Source organism: Solea solea, chromosome 9, assembly GCF_958295425.1.
Source record: "Solea solea chromosome 9, fSolSol10.1, whole genome shotgun sequence".
Lineage (NCBI taxonomy): Eukaryota > Metazoa > Chordata > Actinopteri > Pleuronectiformes > Soleidae > Solea > Solea solea.
Genome location: NC_081142.1, coordinates 8,949,201 through 8,969,433, shown reverse-complemented (window position 1 = coordinate 8,969,433; position 20,233 = coordinate 8,949,201). Strand labels below are relative to the sequence as shown.

Here is a 20,233-nt window from a genome sequence, read left to right as displayed (position 1 = left end):
CTAGGTGGGAATAAAACATCTCATCAAGTAAACCAGTTATAATGGAGGAAATCCTACATTTGCTTTCAGAATAAAAGCTCTCCACCAAAACAAACTGTTGTGAATGAATTATTTTGACACACATATATCCACATCCATGCAAAGATATGCTCTGACGGGGTCATACACAGCTGCAAAGAGACATATATGACTTTTATTTTGTACCTGGTTTAATACAGGATAAGTTTATAAAACAAAATAAAAAAATAGGTGGATATGTGAGTCTAAAGTTTACAATTCATCCACCCGCTTTCCTCAGAAACAGACTTGCAGCTTTAATACTGTTATTGGCATAATATTTTGATAAACACAGAAGCTGCTGATAACATTCACGGTTCAGTTCATGCAGGGCTGGCCCTATGCATTTTGCTGTCCTACGCAAGATTGGGATTGCCCACCCACCCCCACCCTGGTCTCTACCGTCCCGTCACCAGTACACACATACACACACACCAGTGTCTTCTAAAAACAAGGTTTTAAGTCACTCATCAGACAAACTATACTGTAGTTCTCCATGAAAAACTGAAACATATATATACATAGGAAGGTCGAACAGTCCTGCTGACGACAATAAGACTAACACATCAATCTCCCCCAGATAATTGAGAGTTGGTACCTGGTCGTTGTGTGGAGGGCGGCCAGGCCGTGGTCATCGTATTAGAGGTTTCGAGTGTGGCAGTGGGCGAGTCCGGTGGGGGTGTCTACCCAGGGTAAAGGCGATGCCGTCGAGTTCATCGGCCCCGAGAGCGGGTACGACAGGGACGCTTCCTGTGCAGACGTAACCCAGACTAGAGCCAGGGGGAGAGATCTTAATTACTTTCTGTTGTGCACTTAAAATGACTTGAAAATTCGAGGTAAGAGCCTGTGTTTTGTTCTTTGAGAAGGCATATTGTTTTTTTTTTTTTTGAAAGTGCACTTACTATACTATACATATAGACTGTTAATGTTACAGAGAACTTTAATAAAAAAGTTGCTCATTGTTGTACAGCTGTGTTCCTCCGCTGTGTCAATGTGATGACGTCATCAAAAGACTTTTCCACTCGACTTTATCGACAGGAAAGTCGATCTGAAAAAATTAGAAGTCATCAATGCCCTATAATCCAAATCTGCATAGTAGTAAATAACAGTAAACAGTAATAAACATAGAAAAATGGTCAAATAAACAAAACACTAATTTAATTAGACATGTCTGAACTTCTGTACACTCGCTTTTCCTTTTTTCTATCTTAACTGTTATCATATTATACAGTATGTTCACTTGTTGAGCGGATTTTAAGCGACTGCCTATTTGGCCTATGCCTCTGAGTTCATGGAAGTCAGGACAGTGTGAAAGTTGAAACCAACAAAGCTAAATGTTCCTCAGCCATAATTAATTTGTACACCTGTGATTCTTCTTAAAATTGTCTTGCACGATCAAATTACATGTTTTAGATGATCCTCAGGTGTCGGCTGCGAGCAGTTATCAAACTGTGGACACACAAGTGAGTAAATATGAGCAGCACCATTGCTCTCATGTTTATTCATGTTTACTGTGCAGTGGCATGCATCAGGCAGTGATAGTGCACTTTCTATTCTCCTCAAAGACATCAGTCAAAAAAGAGCAAAGGTAGAAAGGACTCTGTGATCATGTAAACTTAACAGATTTCATATTGTTTTATACAAAGTATAAAATACTTCTCTCAAAATGGCTGCTGTGTAGAAAAACGAGGCTTTACACACAAATTGCACCCCTGAAAAAACATAAAGAAGACCTGACAGTGAAGCACAAACAGATCTCTACAAAAGCAGCATTGAGTGCTTCAATAAGTGATGTGTCAAAAGTGATCAAACTTGTTTTCCTCTTGTTGAACTGCGATAAAAAAAAAAAATCAAACAATAACAAACTTCACACAACGTTCAAAACCATTTCATGTGAGAGTACAAGAAAAGCCAGAGGGGTTACTTCAACATATGACAGAAAGGTACGAGGCACTACAATGAAAACCGAACGGAAACTGAAAGACATCATATTGTGCATGTGCATATTTCATTGTTTTATGTGTTCTGCAAGAATAAAGAGTCCTTCAGCTACAGAAGAAAACTAGTTCTCTGTAAATAGGCACTTTCAAAGTAAGAAAGCTCACTTGCTGACAGTGAGTGATAGAGTCAAAGTGAATGTTATTGCAAATACATCATACAGCTGTAGTGCAGGTCTCCTGATAATAAAGTGGCAGTTCCTCTATTTTTCTGTTTAGTTCTAAATAAAATAGAATTAGGACATTATACTGCTAGAGGACATTTTTTTCTGTCCCAATCCTGAGATTTTTGGCAACTGCACATGTTTTGTAGTCACTGCTTTCATTCTATCTCTGTGCTGGAACAGTATACATTATTCAGACTTTTAATTAATTAAGAAACCACCAAAGAGAAAACAGCTTCTTCTTCTCCTTCTTTTGGCTGTTTGATCTAAAAAGAATGTGCAACACTGGAACAAACGGACCATTTGAAGAAAAAGTTAAAATCTTCTCTGGGTCTTTATAGACTACGTTTTGTAGAAAACGATATTTTTATGTAACAGCATAATTAGGAATACAGGCTGAGAAAAATTATAGAATTAAATACAATTACAGTTTCTTTAAAGGAGATGTAATGTGTATGTATCGAATAAAACTGGAATAAATACATGTATTTCTGTTTCTTTTTCTAAAAAGCTCTAATTTTGTTGATTATATTTCACTGAGACTACAGTGAAAACATTAGCACATCTAAAAACGTGAACGCCACAGAGTTGGAAAATGCAAAAACCAATAATACTTGGTTAAAAGCAGGTTTAGGGTAAAAAAAAAAAAAAAGTAAATGAATTGCCATTTCTTCAGTCTCTCCGAAGCCACAGTGTCATCATGAAGCCTCTGTGGCTACATGTGTAAGACACTTTCAGGGACAGTCACTGCCATCATAGATTATGGGTTTCTCCATGGTCAGATGGTAGAAGACTTTCTTGGAGATAAACCTGTTGGTTTTGGAGAAGGTTTTTTTGATTAAAAGGAGGCAATGACACACAAAGGAAAGCAGATTTAACACAATATTAACACAAAAATCATGCAAATCACATGAATGTTTTCATATGATCACTCAGTAAGATATTGTCATGAATCATCAGAAGTTAGCACAACACTTAAACATTCTCTTACCATATGCACAATTGAATGCATACAACATTTAAATGAAAAAAAAAAAAAAAAAGTATTCTGTGTTAAGCCAGAATTTATATAATTCTCGATTGACACATCAACATGACAGCCTTTCATATTATTTTCTACCCTGCTGGTTGCTCTCACTCACTGATATATATAAACATTTATACAAGAAGGGATAACATAATAGAATAAAAAATATTAGAATGTTAAAGTGTAAAAGTGTAAGGACATACACCACAGCTTAACAGAGAATAAGAAATAAAATAGAACGCAGTAAACAAATCCACCAACAATGAATATGTTTCGAACTGTGCAAAACTCTTATGGTTTTTTTTTGTCTGTTGAATTTTGTGATCTTTGGCAATGATGAGGACTATATTTAGCAAACTTCCAATGATTAAACTCACACAAGTTGTCTTTGAATGCAATTCCTTATTCTCTGTGTACTGTATATTTGTTCCTCCTTGTACAGCTGTTTGTACAACTTTTAAATAGTTGTAATATGTTATTATATATTTTATTCTTCCGTTTGCATGTATATTTCCATTTCATCCCTTACATCTTTCTATAGTTTCAAGTTTATATTTGATATGTATGTTATGTATGTAGGTACAACATCCATCCATCCATCATCTATATATCTATCTGGAGAGGGATGCTGATGTCAGGGGATCCATACCGTGAGAATGAGTTATCAAAGATGAGCATGTAGAGGCCCGGGTTACGGACTTTGAGCTGCCCCCGAATTGTCTCTTTATGAGAATTGCAGCGAGTCAGAGGAATCAGGACCTGAGAGCAAAACAAAGATTTTCGGACAGAAGTGAAACTCAGTGTAACAAGCCAATCAATCTATTATACAATCTATAATACCCTGGCATGGCTTTTATAACAACCTTTAATGTTTAAAAAAAAGTATAAGATTATCATAATAGTTGTAATATAATTTAAATCCCAACAACAATTTGCAAATTATGTCACTAAGTATAATGTGTCTGGTAATAAAGTTGTATTTTGAAATACAAAAGGGGGGGACACATCAAGTTAAACAGGGCTTCCAGTGGTTACTGGATCCACAACTAACATAAAGATATTCGCAGTGAGGACATTTACCTTCGACTGTTCCGCCTGACTCTCAGTGGATTCCTGGTAAACCACACTGAAAGAGATGCTTTTGGGCTCCGAGTTAAACATCCAGCTGATGGTTGGGCCATGGTCCTCCACAACAATGGTTATCACACTATAACAGCTGGACTTGATGAAGAGTTCCCGGGATCCGTCTCCAAACTGACAAATACCATCAATGCTGAGAGGAACAGACATCCTGTAAGGACAACAGAGGAATGTTAAGATGCATTTAACCAAGACCACAAGTGACCTAAAATTATACAGGTATGTAATTCAGTGAATCTGTTCACTTACACCTGGTGTTAAAATGCATATCAATAAAGGTCACACATGTTTATACCATGTGTTATCGGGATCAATCAATGTCTAAATGCCAGTTGTTAAAGGAGTCAAAGTAAGGACTCACGTGACTTCTCCTGATTTTAGAAGCACAATCTCCGAGTCCTGAACAGTGGGGACGGATTCCTCAGGATCATCGGGCGTCACGTCTCCTGCGTCTCTGCAAAACAAATCTTATTTTAATGACTTTAATGGCTTTTCATTTTCCTCTTCTCTCTGAGATCACCAGCAGAGTATTTTCATTTAGCCAACATAAACAGAGCATATCTGTGAACATATTTTGGATTATGAATTTAACTCACAGACAATTGTTTTTAGCCCATTCACTTAATTTCTCATTCATGATATGTATCCATTATGCTTTACATTAATATTCATAATGATAATGTCTTTAAATTCTTTCTCATTAGAATTGCTGAGATACATCATTTTACATTCAGCCTTTTTCCAGAAAACACAATAATATTCTATAAAGTGGATTCAATATAGTAATGATCAGTGTATTTTAGACATAGTTAAGCCATCCCACAGCTCTGCTTCTCTTGTTCCACTCACAACGCCGTTGCTCCAGGAGGCTGTCGGTCGTTTTCTCCATCCATCGAGCCTCCTGTGGCCTGGGAGTTGGTGTCACTGTCATAAACACCATTCACTTCCTCTTCTGTGATGATGTCAAAAACTCCATCATCAGATCTGTTGCTGGGATCAGAAACTGTGAGGAAATAGTTAAAGAGTTAGATACTCAAAATACTGAACAAAAAGCAACAACCACACGTTCAGATGATGCGTTGTGGGATCAAGTTTCTGTTGTTGTTCCTTACAAATGAAGAAGCCAAACTTTTCATTTCAGTTTGTCAGTAAACAAACAGTGAAGAAAACAGACGAGGGCCCTGAAACCAACACTAATTAACCTTCAAACCAAGTGTGACTTTGCATCTTACCTGTTACTGTGGGTGTGGGTTTGTACTGGGCTGGTTCAGGAGGAGACTGAGGTCCAGCCTCAGGTGGTGGTGGCGGAGGTGGAGGCTCTGTGTCTGAAGGACTCAGCTCTGCCTGTGTGAACCTCTCTACTACAGCACTGTGTTGTGAGTAACACTCTCTGCAGCAGCGCTCTTTCTTCCCACTGTGTTTGGTCAACACAAAGTTGTTGCTGCAGTAGTAGCAGAAAATGCGACCACAAAGCCTAGAAAAAATAATGACTACATTAGACGAGTGTGACATTACTTTAAGCTGCAGTGCTTAACTTCTGGTGATTTTTTGTTGTTGTTGTTGTTGTTAATATAAACTACTGCAGTATTTCTGTGTTTATTTATTTTTTCATTGAACATAAATACTGATATTGAAACAATGACCTATGACAGAGTGAAAGAATTCAAGCACTTCCTGTGTGCAGCACAATTACATTAGGTGACATGAGATCTAAACACTGCTATACAATAGTGTGGAGCTGATTGGCTTAATCCACATTGTGTGAACTCATTTAACAATGTGTTTATATTTAAAAGTTGGTTCACAAGTTTAATTGAACATTTGTACCCAATATGAAGAAATTCTCTAAAGGACTATAGACTTCAGAACATCATGCACACATGATGCAAAACAAATAGGTCCCAATATCAACCGCAAACCCTCACCTGCAGTGATGTCTGCGCAGCCACCAGGTGAACTGACCCTGGCAGTCGAGGCAGTGAGTGGCCTCTTTATCCACCAACCACCAGCGCTCCTCTGCTCGCAGTTTCTGCTCAAACTCTAGAGCGTCCGATTTCTGCCACAGAGCATCTTTATCCCTGTTGGAAAGAACAACAAAGACAAATGTATGGAGGTTTTCGGTGACATGACGTTTTTTCCACATCGAAAAATTCAACCTTACTGGAAGGCTGTACTATTAATAAACTTTACTTGAAATACTGTCATTGTTCCATGTGGGATGTTTTTGTTTCACAAAACAAAAGACTGAAATAGTGTTGGCACCTCCCGATGGAATTGACTGAATCATTGTATTTGTGTTGTATCCCTGTGCAGCAGCTTTGTGAGCCAGAGAGCGAATCCACAGATAAAAAAGTTTATCCGACCTGTTCTCAGTAAACTCTCCTTGCATTCAAAGACAACTCTATCCTCCAGACTCCTCAGGCCATTAAACGTGGAAGAACCAAATCAAAAGTACATGCTTCTCGATGTAAAAAACAAAGTGCAGGCAGGGGAAATTAACTAATTTAATGTATCTGCCTGTTGCACAGACAGCCTAGACATGGCTGACACAACTGTAATAAAGACGTGTTTTACCGTATCAGCTCAATGAGTCGTTCTTCCAGATTGGTCTTGGTTCTGTTGAGGTCGTCGATCTCTGCAGTCATCGTCAGATACTGGTTTTGGTTCTCAGCACTTGTTGCATCTAGTTTCTGCTTCAATTCCTCACATAGCTTTTGCACAGACATGTGCGCTTCTTCAGCTCTGAAGAGAGTAAAAACAAACAAAAAAAGTCATTATTTTAAACAATAAGATGAAATTCAGCAGTAGGGTGAAATGTGATGGTCATGAACACACCTGCTGCCTGCATCTGTCAGTTGCAGAATCTCACGTTCACTCTCCCGAATAATTGCTTCAGTCTTTGTGATGTGAGCATCTTTCTCACCAGTTAGCAGTAATAACTGCGCATTCTCAGCCTTTTAAAATTGTCAAGACATGAAAATATTTGTCAGTGCAAACATGTTTGGCATGATTTGACAAGTATTGTGTATTTGCATTTTCTACTTCTAAAAAAAACTACTTTTCATTGTTGTCTTGCACCAGAGGGCTTATACACAGTCAGGTAAATACATTAATATATTTTAAAATGATCTACTCATCTCCTCTATTAAATATAGAACAATTAAATACTGAATTATACCAAATACAGCTACAGGCTTTAAACTGAAGAGAAAAATTCAACATATGAATGCAAATTTGTGTTGTTTATCATTCAACAAGGAGCAGTACACTACAATAAATTATTCTTTCTGTAATTTTCCACAACTGTTAAAAGTGTCTCATAAAAAAATAGTAGGTTATTATAGCCTATGGGTGCAGTTAACATCTCAGTTTTTCTCAGAGATTAGACAAAGCATATGTCGCACTATTAACATTTGATAATTTAGAAAAGACTCACACCTCTAGTTCTGACACTTTAGCCTGGAAGATGGATAGATTCTTCAGCTCCTCCTGCAATTGAGTTTTCACCTTGTCCAGCTGTTCATTCACATTCTGGCATATAACAATGGCAGAGGAAAGTGGAAAAAGGACAATGGTAAATGCAACATTTCATGCCAATTCATCAAATAGTATTTCATTATCAGACCAAAGTGGACCTGAGTTACTGCTGATCGAAACATTAGGACACAATAACATAAAAACTGTGTTGCCACGAATCACAAAAGAAGGAACAAATAACCTATACAACAAATAAATAATCAGCTTCTGACTGGCTCACCTTCATCTGGGTCTGATGATTCATGCTGTCTGAACTCATCTGGAACTTGATGGCCTTTAACTCCTCTCGGCTGGATTCCTTGACACCCTGCAATTGGTTCCTGGCCTTCTCCAGCTGTTCCTGGAGCTCCACAATAGTCCCAGGAAGGGTCTCTTTCTGAGTCAGCTCGCCTCTAATTCGGTTATTCTCCAGTCGTAGTTCTGTCATGCACTCTTCTTGAAGCTCAACTTGTTTCATTAGCTCTGTGATACTGGCAGCATCGTTTGTCCAGTGCTCTAGGGCCTCTTCTTTTTCTGCACTTAACTTACAGATGGTCATCCCCAGCTCTGCCATCTCTGTGTTTGCCCTGTGCAGGCCCTCGCCTTTCTCACTGTTCTCCAGGACCAGTCTGTCATTTTGTGCCTTCAGGTTGGAAAGCTTTTCACGGATAGCAGCTTCAGAGATCGCTAACTCAGCATGAGCAGCTACTTCTCTGTCACAGTTTCTGATCAGAGCCTCTTCTTTCTTTTTGCACTCCATAAGCTCTGCTATATGCTTTTGATTTAGTGCTTCTGTCTGAGATTTAAGCTGCTCAGTCAAAGTCTTGAGGTCATCTCTTTGGGCTGCTGTCACTTCGAGCTGTGCTTCGAATTTAAGTCTTTCCTCCTCAGACCTCTGAACCTGCACTCTGAGGTCCAAGATCTCTGCCTGGAGCCTGGATACCTCTTTCAAATTCAACTCCAATTGGCCCTCAACCACAGTCAGTTTGCCTGTTACTTCTTGGTTCTCCTTTACTTGGACAGCATGACTTTCTAGCTGGGATTTCTCCATCACTTGCTTCTCAGAGGTCACACGTTTAATCAACTCTGTCTGTTTAGCACAGGTTGCTTCTGCATCAGCTTTGGCAATATGAAGCTCCTTCTCTCTGGCCTCCAGAGATTTTAACATGGACTGGAGCTCAACAATGGCTTCCTCTCTACTCACTAGCAGGCCTTCTTTGGTTTTGAGCTGTTCTTGAAGAGCAGCTTCATTCTTGAGTGAAGCTCCTAGATTTTTCTCCAACTCTCCAATCTGTCCGTGAACATTCTTTAGGTCTGCTTGCATGCGACTGAGAGCTGTTTTCACAGCATCTTGCTCCTCCCTCAGACCCTGGTTCTCCTGCTCAAGCTGCTTTAATGTGGTCTCTGCGAGCTTGGCAGCCATGGTGGCTCGCTGCAGACTCTCGTCCAACTTGCAGTTCTCCTCACGCAACAGCTTCTCTTTTTCATCCACAGTCAGCTTGGTGTCATCCAGCTGGCCTCGAAGCTGTTTCTCAGAAGCCCTTACAGATGCTAATTCAGCTTCAAGCACAGATCTGTTTTCTGCCATCTCCTTCTTCAACTCTTCATTTTTCTTCACTGTGGTCCGCAGCTTCTCATTCAGTTCCATTAAATTGGCATTCTGTGTCATGTAGTCTTCGACCTTTATGGCCTGTTCTTTCATGTTACCCTCCAGCTCAGTGAGGGTAGCAGTCAGTTTCTCCCTTTCTGTGTTCAAGCTTTGATTCTTGGTTTCTAGCTTATGTAGTGTCTCACAGGTGGAGGTTAGCTTTGCTTCTTTCTTTTGAACATGCTCTTTAAGAGAAGTGATTTCTCTTTCTAGTGTTTCTTTCAAGTCAACATTCTTGTGCATTGCATCTTTATCTTCATGTGCCTTTCTCTTCACCATCTCCACCTCTTTCTCCTTCTCTTTAAGAGATTTCTTTAGATCTTGCAGCTGTCTTTGTAGAGTGCTCGCCTCCTTCTCCCTCAATGTCAAGGCCCCCTGCAGCTTGTCAAGGGCACTGCACTGTTCTTCCACTTTCACCAGCAGAATGGCATTCTCCGCAGATGAAGATGTAACTAATGCTCCAAGTTTAGTTTCACCATCTTTTGCAGCTGCCTCCTTGAATCTGAGCTCTTCCTGTAGCCTTTCTGTCTGCCTTTTCTTCTCCTCGGCCTCAGTGACAGCTTCCATCTTACCTCTCTCTGCCTCTTTCAACCTGTCCAGCAACTCGTGTATCTTTTGGGCTGAATCAAAATGGCTGGCAGCCTGCTGGCCCTTCTCATTCAAAACCCCATCTAACTTCGCCATGAGCTCCATGTTCTTTGTATCAGCAGCTGCCAAGTTTTTCTGAAGCTGGGCGTGTTCAGCCTCCATGGCTTTCTCTTTGGACCTATGAGCTTCCACTTCCTTGTACAGGGCTCCCTCTCTCATCTGCAGTGCCTTGAATTCTACCTGCAAGCCCTGTTGTGCCTCTTGGGCAGCAAGCGACACATCCAGCTGGCTCTGCAGCTCCACCACTATGCCCCTGAGCTCAGAGGCCTCCTCACCCAGCTGCTGCACATTATCTAGGAGTTCTCGATGCTTCAGCTCTGACTGGTCCAGCTCTAGACGAAGGTCTTCAACTGTGCTGACATCTTCGGTGCAGGAAGGCAAGGACTCATTCAGGTCATTCAACAAACTGTGACCAAAGTCTGGGCTAGAGGGGAACTCATGTGCTTGCTAGACAGAGAAGGGTAGAAGTGTCTTGTTATAAATCTTTAAGTTCTGACCAAATGACAGAATGTTGTGTAAAAAACACAGTCTATCAAGTACCTGGGAGTAGGTGCTTGCCAGACTGTTAATGCTGGAACTGCGACTGGGTGGTTTCCACATGTGGCCAGGTGAGTTTGCACTTCCCAGTGTTCTCCTGTTTATTAGAAAATGTATTATTATTGTAAACACTGGCAAATATCACACACCAGGTAAAGGAAAAGCTGTAATTCGATAGATTTTTCTTTACTGTAAACATTTCTTAATGCTTGCTCAGCATTTATTTTCATGCTTTTTATTTGATGTGTTTTGCTCTGTGTGTCGTTTGTGTGTTTGTTGTGTTCCTTACCTTGCAAATGTAGGCCAGGCGGCATCAAGATCATGTCCTCTCGAAGCCATGTCAAAAAGGACCTCATTGAGTTCATACAGGTGATTGATGATGTCAACACTTAGATGGGGCTTTAGGAAAGGACTTCTTGCATAGTACCAGTCACTGTGGGAAGAGAGAGGAAAAATAGGTCAAATTAATGCAAAGCAGAAGTATAACAAAGATTGTGGTTAAATACATTTCTTCCTCACATTGTATCATAGGAGGAAAGTGACATCTCAACAAGGAAATAAAGACATTTCTCACAATTGTGTTAATAGACTGTGACACTGGTACTATGCTTCCTCTTGGCACACTGCATGTCTACAACACTACACACACACATTTTGACTTCTGGTAAATCAGTGAAAACAATTACAACATTTACTAAATACTAAATCATTTAAATGTATCTTTATATTCTCCTAATACTGACCATTATTTCTGTGAAAGCAGTAGGTCAAGGGAAAATAAGTGTTAAATAGTTTTGATCCAGTTTTCATGAAAATGCTTTTAAGCAAATATCCATAAAATGATTAAAAAGAAAGATTGCAAGGGGGAATTCCTCAATATCCATTGGTTTTACCTGGTGACTCTCTGGTTCATCAGGCACTGCTGCAGTGTGTCAGCCAGTCGCTGATGTATGAGGGAGTAGCGAATAAAAGCTCGTCCTTTCCCCAGAGATGTCTTCAGCTATCAAAACAGAAGGACACATCGTTTTAAACTGTGTGTTTAGTGCTTATTAGAAGATAACTTACACAACTCCAACTGTAAGAAATGGAAAAAAAAATAATCCACTTGTCCAAAATTATATCCAAATAATATGTTTGCTCAACTGCACATCATTCTTCCTGACAAATAGGCATAAGTGCATAAAAAAATAACCCAATCTTGCTACAATTACAGTACACAGTACGCTTCTTTTATATCACGAGTCAGCATACCACTGCTCGGCTTTAACAGCAACATGAAAATGAAAATCAAAAATAAAAACAAATGTTTTAGTTATTTCACAAAAGAGAAAATGTATGTGTCATGCTTTGAGGGGTGATCTGATATTATTAGGTATATAATCAGTCATACATTAGAGGCAAACAAACAACAAACAAACTTCATACTTCAGTGATGGATTTGACAAAGCGAATCCCATCATTGGCCCCTTTGATCTTAGCCAGACAGTCACTGAAATAATCCCAATAGTCCTTCTTTGTACCAAGAAATGTCCTTTTCTCCTTCTGGTCAAACTGAAAGAAAGATGACAAAAGTAGTTAAAATAAACTGCTCAATGTTTTAATCTTGTGTTGAAGAAAACATTTAGAAAATATTTTTTGCCAAGGAAATATGAATTTGGGAAATAAACAACAGATATTCCTAAAAACAATTCATATGACATCATTTGTTTTTGTCTTCTGTGAGTAATAGGGAGTCATACCTGTAGCAGGTACTCCAGTTTATAGGAGAATTTGTGCAGGTTGGCACTGTCATCTGTGATTGGCTCTCCAGTTTCCTTGTACTCCTTAGCAAGCTCTGCAACAGCCTCTGAAAATCACAAACACAGATACAAGTTAAAGAATGAGTAACACAAATATTAACATGTAAAAGTTTATTTTCTTATAAACAATAGATAAAAAAATTATTTGGACACCATGCAGAAAGTACAAGAGTGCCATTTTTGGGGAAACAAGAAGCAAGAAAGCTCTTCGCAAACAAAAAAAACTGGAAAATGTATATTTCTTTTGAAAAAGTCAAGAAATTCTAAATGATAATCTTTTAATTTCTTGGTTTTACAGTTAAACATACTGTTGGCTATATTGCTGAACCTATTTCTGACCCTTTTATTGCAATCAAGCTGTGGATTAAAAACTTGCCTCTTATCCACCGTAAAAACTGGAATGAAACCTGTGATGGATGCACCCTTCGCACACACCGTCTGTCTCGCTGCATGATGAGAAAGGCTTACTCCACACCCTTACTAAATAAACATGAGGTCAAATGTATGTTTTCCCAAATGATTTGGTAGCCAGAATATATCAGATAGTTCCAAGCTTAACACATTTACCAAGACTTGATACTAAGACTGAGGTCATCAGGAAAAAACATTCTGACTCCTCTTTCTTCTGTCCAGTCATACGATGTCAGCCAGAGACTGCCTGCAACTAATCTAGTCACACACACGCAAACAGGGATACGCACATAAAGCTGACCTACCATGCAGATCTCGAATAATCCTTTGAAGCTGGCTCTCCCCAACAGTAACCCCAGTAGCCATGGCCACACCAATTTCTCCCTGGCAACCAGGGGTCGCAGTGTCACATCCAGTCTGCTGAATCAGATAATCCGAATTAGTCAGGAACAAAATGCTGACATGAAAAGTCCAGTATACTCAGGCATGAGTAAACTGGGCAGGCATGGATAAACTTGTAAATACAATTCACATAGTAAATTTGATCTTTTAAACTTTTATGTAATAATGTCACTTTGTAAATTCTGACCTTGTGACTGACAGCTACAAATCACCTTTATGTCCTTCCTGTGAAAAAAAAGCATAATTGTTTTAGTAACAATCAGTGACATGTTTGTAATGTACATCTTGATAGATTCAATCACATGATGACAGCTTGTCTACGACTTCTCACCATCCCACTTTCTCACTCCCACAGAGGTAGGTTTTACAGCAGCTATTACTAGGAAATGTGGAGCTGCTATTGTTACATGATCTCTTGTTATGGAACGGAACATGATAAACTATTAAATGGGAAAATGTATGAATAATTTGTCCTCCCTTTTCCCTCTCTTGAAAAATTGGAATTAAAAGCACTTAAAATAGTATCACCGTGGTGAATTTCCATTAAGGGGATCATTCTGAATTAGGAGCATGGATCCAGCCATAATTATCTTATTATTGTGTTTGACTTTAAATTAGGGATGCATGATACTGAACTTTTTGTCAATATATGGGGGGTGCTTGGGCCGATAACCAACATATATATATATATATATATATATATATATATATATATATATATATATATATATATATGTATATATATACACTTTATATATATATATATATATATATATATATATATAGTGTATGTGGTATTTGCTGATATCCAATAATACAGTTTAAAGTCAATGTCTCCCAATTCTGATATTGGACTTTTAATATCATGAATCCCTGCTAAAAATATTTATCCTTTGCACAAAGCACAACATGAGGGTTTGACTTTAAACAAGAGTATAGAACTTGGCATGCGGGATAGTGAGGTGACATGAGGAAAAAAACATTATCTAACTATTTTTTTTACATGATTTTTAAAACTCTGCTGTCGTTCTACTTGGCCAATAACTTGTCAATCAAACTTTCGTGACTTGTGAAAACAATAACAGTTTAAGAACCAGCAGCGACAATAATACTTATCTTACATATATGAACGACGACAAAGCACTCACCTGTTACTTTAAGGTTTTACAGTCGACCTTTGTGGCTTCTTTTTTGCCCCCTTGTTTGAGTTATGTTTAGCATGACAAAGCTCAATTGTCGGACATTTTGACAACCGCCGTCACGTTAACGCGACAGCTTTAAATCATGTTAGCGGTTTCTTGTTGGTGAGTACAACAATAAAATCATTAAAAACTTCCAACATTATATATATATATATATATAACTGAAGTCCTTAACAACGATCCAAGTTGCCTGCGAGGGCGAACAAACTTGCTGAAATTGTTGTATGATTGACGTTATATCACAGCCAATGAAGATTCGGCATGTCGCTCTCGTTCCAATGGCTGTGAGGTGAGTAGGCGGGCTCAGGAGCTGTGTAGTTTGTTTGACGCAGCAGAGTAAATAGAGGTGTCATGTGATCAAAGACTGACATTAGTACGTGACCTACTTTACTACTTTATTGTGGTTCTTCTTCTTTCACAGCTGATCGTACTCATTTCAGATTTGATTACATGGGTTTGTTCAACCCTCGTCCACCACAAGTTTAGATTGTTTTGTTTTTTTATGTATGTGTTGAAAACAGTAAGTTCAGTTCCTAAAAACTTCAGGTTTCCTACACATAACATAAACATCAAAGTAGACAGATAATACTAAAGTAGACCGATAATAATAAAATAAAAGCAGTTTTGGCCCCATTACCAATTAGTGAGATACCACTACCACCACTAGTGACATTTCATTAATAGTAGCCTATACTATATTAATGAGATATACATGTTGCACCGTGTAGGAGGTCTATTGCCATCTAATACCTGACAAACTAAATTGCCATGATATGTTCATTTGTTAATGTTGAAGTGAATCGAATCATGCCTGGAATAAATGTTAGATTTATTTGTAAACACAAGACATACAACTGAAATTTATACGATTTAATATTATAAAATGTTGTTGTCTAGATCAGTGGTTCTCAAACATTTTGAGCTCTCAAAGTAACACCATTATCACCAATGGTAAAATACAGTGGTGTAAATAAATCGAGCTCAAAGGAGGCAGATTTGCTCTCTCATCATCATCCTCTTCCTCACATATACTGGTATAATCTATAATGTGTAATAATCTATGTTTTAAATACAGTATTTGACAAGAGGAAGAAGTTTAACAACCTCTGAGGATCAGCAGTAGTAACTAGATACAGACATTACATTCTTATAGCATTTTGGATAAAAGCCAAAGCATTTTTAGGTGATTGAATATTATGAAAGTGCAACACAGAACCTCAAGTTTTATTTCTCCTTTCTACATTAAGTGTCAGTCTTTTTAAACAGGTGGTGTCCTGTCAGACAAATGGTTTTGGATTTCACTTGGCCAGATTTTCAGATATCTCTATAAATGTTTCAATGTTAGTCGTAAGGCGATCACTGTTTTAATGTACTTTATATATCATTACATTACATGTAATTTAGCAGACGCTTTTATCTAAGGCGACTTACAATGGAATTGAGTACAATCAGCCAGGGGTGGAGTCGAACTTGCAACCATTGCGACCATGATGTTTTTTGCACACAGGGTACCGGTCTTAACCACTGAGCCACTCCACCCCCCACCCCAGCATTACAGGGACAGGCAACCCATGTGGCTGTAACCATGATGTGGTTGATGAAATCTAGATGATGGGTCTTGAAATAAGCATTACTGATAAAATAATAAAATTTATTTTTTTGCAGGGCCCTCTCATCTTATCTTGTATATTCTAGTGTCACGCCCTGTTTGGTAAAATTCTGAGGAAACAGGTGAGCTGTTTGCTGTCAGTTCTGTAAAACAGATACCGTAGATTGACTAGAATGAGGAACAGGAAACACCACATTATCCACACAGGATTATTAAAGCGGATAATTTTGGAGCCACTTTGAATAGTAAGCATCACCTTCAGCAACATATCAGTCGGATCAAACCTTGAGGTAGGTTCATCTTTTTTTGCTATTGTGTGCTTTTAAGAGGAATCCAGCTGTAACATGTAGTGCATTGGAGCCTCACATGGTTCAATAAAGCCTCAAATTAATCATGTACAAACACAAAATTAACAGCAATAGGTAATAATGAATCCTATTTCTTTTTTCCAGCTTCCAGTCGAAGAACAATGAATGACTCATTTAATGACAGCCAATATTTCACTGACTATGCCAATATCAATGATGAAGTCTGTGAAAAGGAGGATTTAGTCAGCTTTGCATCCATTGCCATTCCGGTTTTCTTCACCGTTGTGATCACACTGAGCCTCATAGGAAACATCCTCGTCCTCGTAATACTGGCTCTGTATGAAAACATCAAGTCTCTGACCAACATTTTTATCCTCAACCTGGCCATCTCTGACCTCGTTTTCACTGCCGGTCTTCCCTTCTGGGCCATTTACCACATCTCGGGATGGGTGTTTCCAGACCTGCTTTGCAATATTGTGACTTTTGTTTTTTTCATTGGGTTTTACAGCAGCATCCTTTTCCTGACCATAATGACCATCTACAGATATCTGGTCGTGGTCCACCCTCTCTCTAAACTGAGCGCACGAAAACACAGAGTTGGCATTTTTCTGTCTATCCTAATGTGGATGATTAGCATCGGAGCAGCCATGCCCTCGCTACTCTACAGCGCTGTCATCTCCATCCCCCACAAGGACACACATTCCCGAGGCTGTGAATACATAGCCACCTTGTGGGAAATCAGTTCTGTATCCCAACAGAATATTGTCTTCCTGGTTGCCTTTGTGGTGATGGCTTTCTGCTACATCAACATACTGAGGAAAATCACACGGAGAAGATCCCACACAAAGAACAGGGCAGTTAAATTAGTTTTCTGTATCGTGCTTGCGTTCTTTGTCGGCTGGGTGCCGTATAATGTGCTCATCTTTCTGAGGACTCTGGCTGACAATTTGGTTGCACCATTTGATCAATGTGAAATAAGCATCCAGCTTGATTATGCGTTCCATGTGTGTCGCCTCATCGCTTTCTCCCACTGCTGCCTGAACCCTGTCTTTTATGCGTTTGTCGGTGTGAGGTTCAGGAGCCATTTGAAGTCACTGCTGCGTCAAATGTTCAGTCGGCAAAGTCCAGTGAAGGAAATGCAGGTTACAATGCAAAACCTTGTGTCACAAGGATCACTGTTGTAGTCATTGTGCATCACTGATTTTAAAAATGAATCTAGTGTACATTTGATGATGCAACTTGTTAGATAGTCAGCAGTTAAGAAGAAGTGTCGTTTTTCATGGGAGGATAAAACTATTAGCAACAGTGGATCATCAATATCCTCAGTTCTTTTTTTCCACTTGTTTTAATTTTCTTCTGTATATTTATCATAATGTGTCATTTCACAGATATTAAGTATTGTATTTATAGGATACTGTGGTATTTCAATGATTCCTTTTAAACAAAAATGTTGCATTCTCTGTTTTGTGTGTAGAATTGAAAATATTCAATAATCATTTTCCATAAAATATATAGTTGTTATACCGTGTGGGTGAAAACTGCATTTATTGTTTTTCCTTTTGTTCAATAAAAACATCCGACAATGACTTTATTTAATTAAAACAAGCTTGTTATTTTTTAAGGACCTTTTATAGTTTATAACACAATGACATGGATTCCAAACATGCACACATTCACTCACCAAACACAATGTGGTTGTAGCAAATACGGAACTATAGAAACAATCAAACGGGAAACTATATTTGTTATATTATTTTTTGTAATATTTTCACTTGTGTGGTAGCAGGTACAGCCTTTACATTACATTAAGTGCACTTTCTCACTTCCTCATTTGTTCCACTGAGTTGCACTTTCAGTGTCCTGAAAGCAAAGATATTCATGAGTGTTTCTCCTGAGGCCGTGAACAGAAATCACTCCTTTTCCCTGAGAGTCTTAGCTTGAGGTTTGTGTGTATACTGCGATGGAATTATTTAACAAACTGTTGGTTATTTTCTTCTATGCAGAAAGCGATAGAGATAAACTAATTTACCTCTTGTTACATTCAGTGCAACACCGAACACCCATCAATAGAGCTTCTGTTTCTTTGTTCTTCGTCTTTAGGAAAGAACCATAAAATAACCAAACGTTCTGCCATGCTGAAGCAGGGTGAGATACAAAATGAACAATTTGCTTTCTCACCTTGTCTCTCTTCAGATCATGACCATCCTCAACAGCTATTTTTTTCTGACTAGATAAGGTAAGGCATGAGCTATGGAGCTTTTGTTGTCATAGTATCCACCTCTAGATCTCACCCCGCATCCTTAAATTGTAGAGTAAATGATAGATCCAGCCACAAACAGTAAGGGTTAGGTATTGTGGAACTAATTACAGAATAAAACATTCTATGACTTTTTCCAGAAAAAGGGTCAAGTCAAGCTTAGGGTTTAGGAGTAGGTTATTTACTACACTATCCTGTGTTTATGTGTCCATGCCATTAATAACAAACGCTAAATAAACATGAGCCGTATCATTTTATGAAGATAATTTAAAGTGCATGTTATGTCTTTTATAGATGTTAAAGAGACTGTGCAGTGTGTTGTGTGCTGCAGTTGAAACCGTGGCTTTGGTTTCGATATGAAACCCACATTTCTGTGTCACTATCTATAAGTGTCTCCGTCTGTGTGTGTTCAGGTCACTCTTGCAGTTCTTGTGTGTGTATCGTGATAGTGATAAACCTCATAGAGCAGGTCATTGTCTGTCTGCCGTCATGAACTCTAAGTGCAAAACCTTGCCTTCACCTTTTCATGTGATTATGTGACTTGACCTTCACATCAACACTTCACTGACCTTCACTGACAACAGTTTGACCTCTCTTTGCTCTCGAAACTTATAACCTTTTACTCTCAGACGTTAGATGCATTTCAGACAGGTTCCTATTTTTCGGTTCCTGTCTTGGCTGCCCCACACACACCTATTATGAAAATCTGTATTTAAGCCTGACTCTGTTTCTGCGGAGTAGGGCATTGTATTCTATCTGTTTAATACGTATACATTGTTCTCTGCTCTTGCAACAGCATTAAAACTCACTGTGTTAAAACTTCAACAATTTCGACTGCCTGTTTGACTCTCCAGCCTTTCCATAAAGAACACTGTTGTGAATTTTTGCCGCCACAATAGTCCACCTAAATCCCACAACTTAATCTGCTCCAGGGCAAGAAGTATTCAAATACACAACATAAATTAGTGATATTCCTCAGCAGACCTTTAAACACAGGTCAATTAGAGTTTTATGTTAATGCTGAGATAACCGGCCCTCATCTTTCTTGGTATCTAACTCTTGGTACACCTTTATTATTTTAAAATGTTGATTTGGGGCAGGCGCAGCGGCACAGAGGCAGGGACAGCTCTCAAACAGATATTCACAAATCTGTTTTACACACAGCTGCCATCATCTATGTTGGTGCTTTGAAGTTTGTTTCTGGGTTTTTGTATTCAGGACTTACAGGAAACAAATACTAAGGAGAAGTAGAAGGAGAAAAGGTGAATGACATGTAATCCTATGCATGAAATACAGTATCAATTCTCATATCTGTCCCTATCGTCTTTTACAAAGTGGATCTGCGACTCATCTGTCTGAAGAAGCTCAGTGTGGCTGAAGTCAGTGTTGTTGCTTTTTTAAGTCGTCGTCCTTGTTGGAACGATTACCTTTTGATGCAGCTGTCATTGTTGGGATGTGTGGGTCTCATGGAGGTCAAGGTACATTTTCTGTATCATTTTATGTTTTGTCAG

The 20,233-nt window shown here is 38.7% G+C and overlaps 2 protein-coding genes across 4 annotated transcripts; one reads left to right on the top strand and one right to left on the bottom strand.

Annotated features, from left to right (window-relative positions):
* Positions 1-1,521: 1,521 nt before the first annotated feature.
* fyco1a (FYVE and coiled-coil domain autophagy adaptor 1a) lies at positions 1,522-14,777 on the bottom strand. 2 transcript variants are annotated; one of them, XM_058638277.1, is made up of 19 exons: positions 14,495-14,777; positions 13,534-13,571; positions 13,250-13,364; positions 12,474-12,580; positions 12,160-12,285; positions 11,628-11,734; positions 11,024-11,167; positions 10,738-10,831; positions 8,143-10,644; positions 7,824-7,916; positions 7,221-7,339; positions 6,960-7,127; positions 6,311-6,463; positions 5,618-5,859; positions 5,235-5,388; positions 4,747-4,839; positions 4,326-4,536; positions 3,895-4,004; positions 1,522-3,028 (listed from the first exon to the last, which is right to left on the bottom strand). In XM_058638277.1, exons 3-19 carry the CDS (start codon positions 13,308-13,310, stop codon positions 2,953-2,955), a joined length of 4,560 nt encoding a protein of 1,519 aa, XP_058494260.1. In that variant the 5' UTR covers positions 13,311-13,364; positions 13,534-13,571; positions 14,495-14,777; the 3' UTR covers positions 1,522-2,952. The 2 variants fall into 2 exon arrangements, with proteins under 2 accessions (XP_058494260.1, XP_058494259.1); XM_058638276.1 differs by having other exon boundaries at positions 13,250-13,361; positions 14,495-14,776.
* Positions 14,575-18,023, top strand: xcr1a.1 (chemokine (C motif) receptor 1a, duplicate 1). 2 transcript variants are annotated; one of them, XM_058638285.1, is made up of 3 exons: positions 14,575-14,650; positions 14,794-16,447; positions 16,610-18,023. In XM_058638285.1, exon 3 carries the CDS (start codon positions 16,627-16,629, stop codon positions 17,647-17,649), a length of 1,023 nt encoding a protein of 340 aa, XP_058494268.1. In that variant the 5' UTR covers positions 14,575-14,650; positions 14,794-16,447; positions 16,610-16,626; the 3' UTR covers positions 17,650-18,023. The 2 variants fall into 2 exon arrangements, with proteins under 2 accessions (XP_058494268.1, XP_058494269.1); XM_058638286.1 differs by having other exon boundaries at positions 14,794-18,023.
* The last annotated feature ends 2,210 nt before the right edge of the window (positions 18,024-20,233 follow it).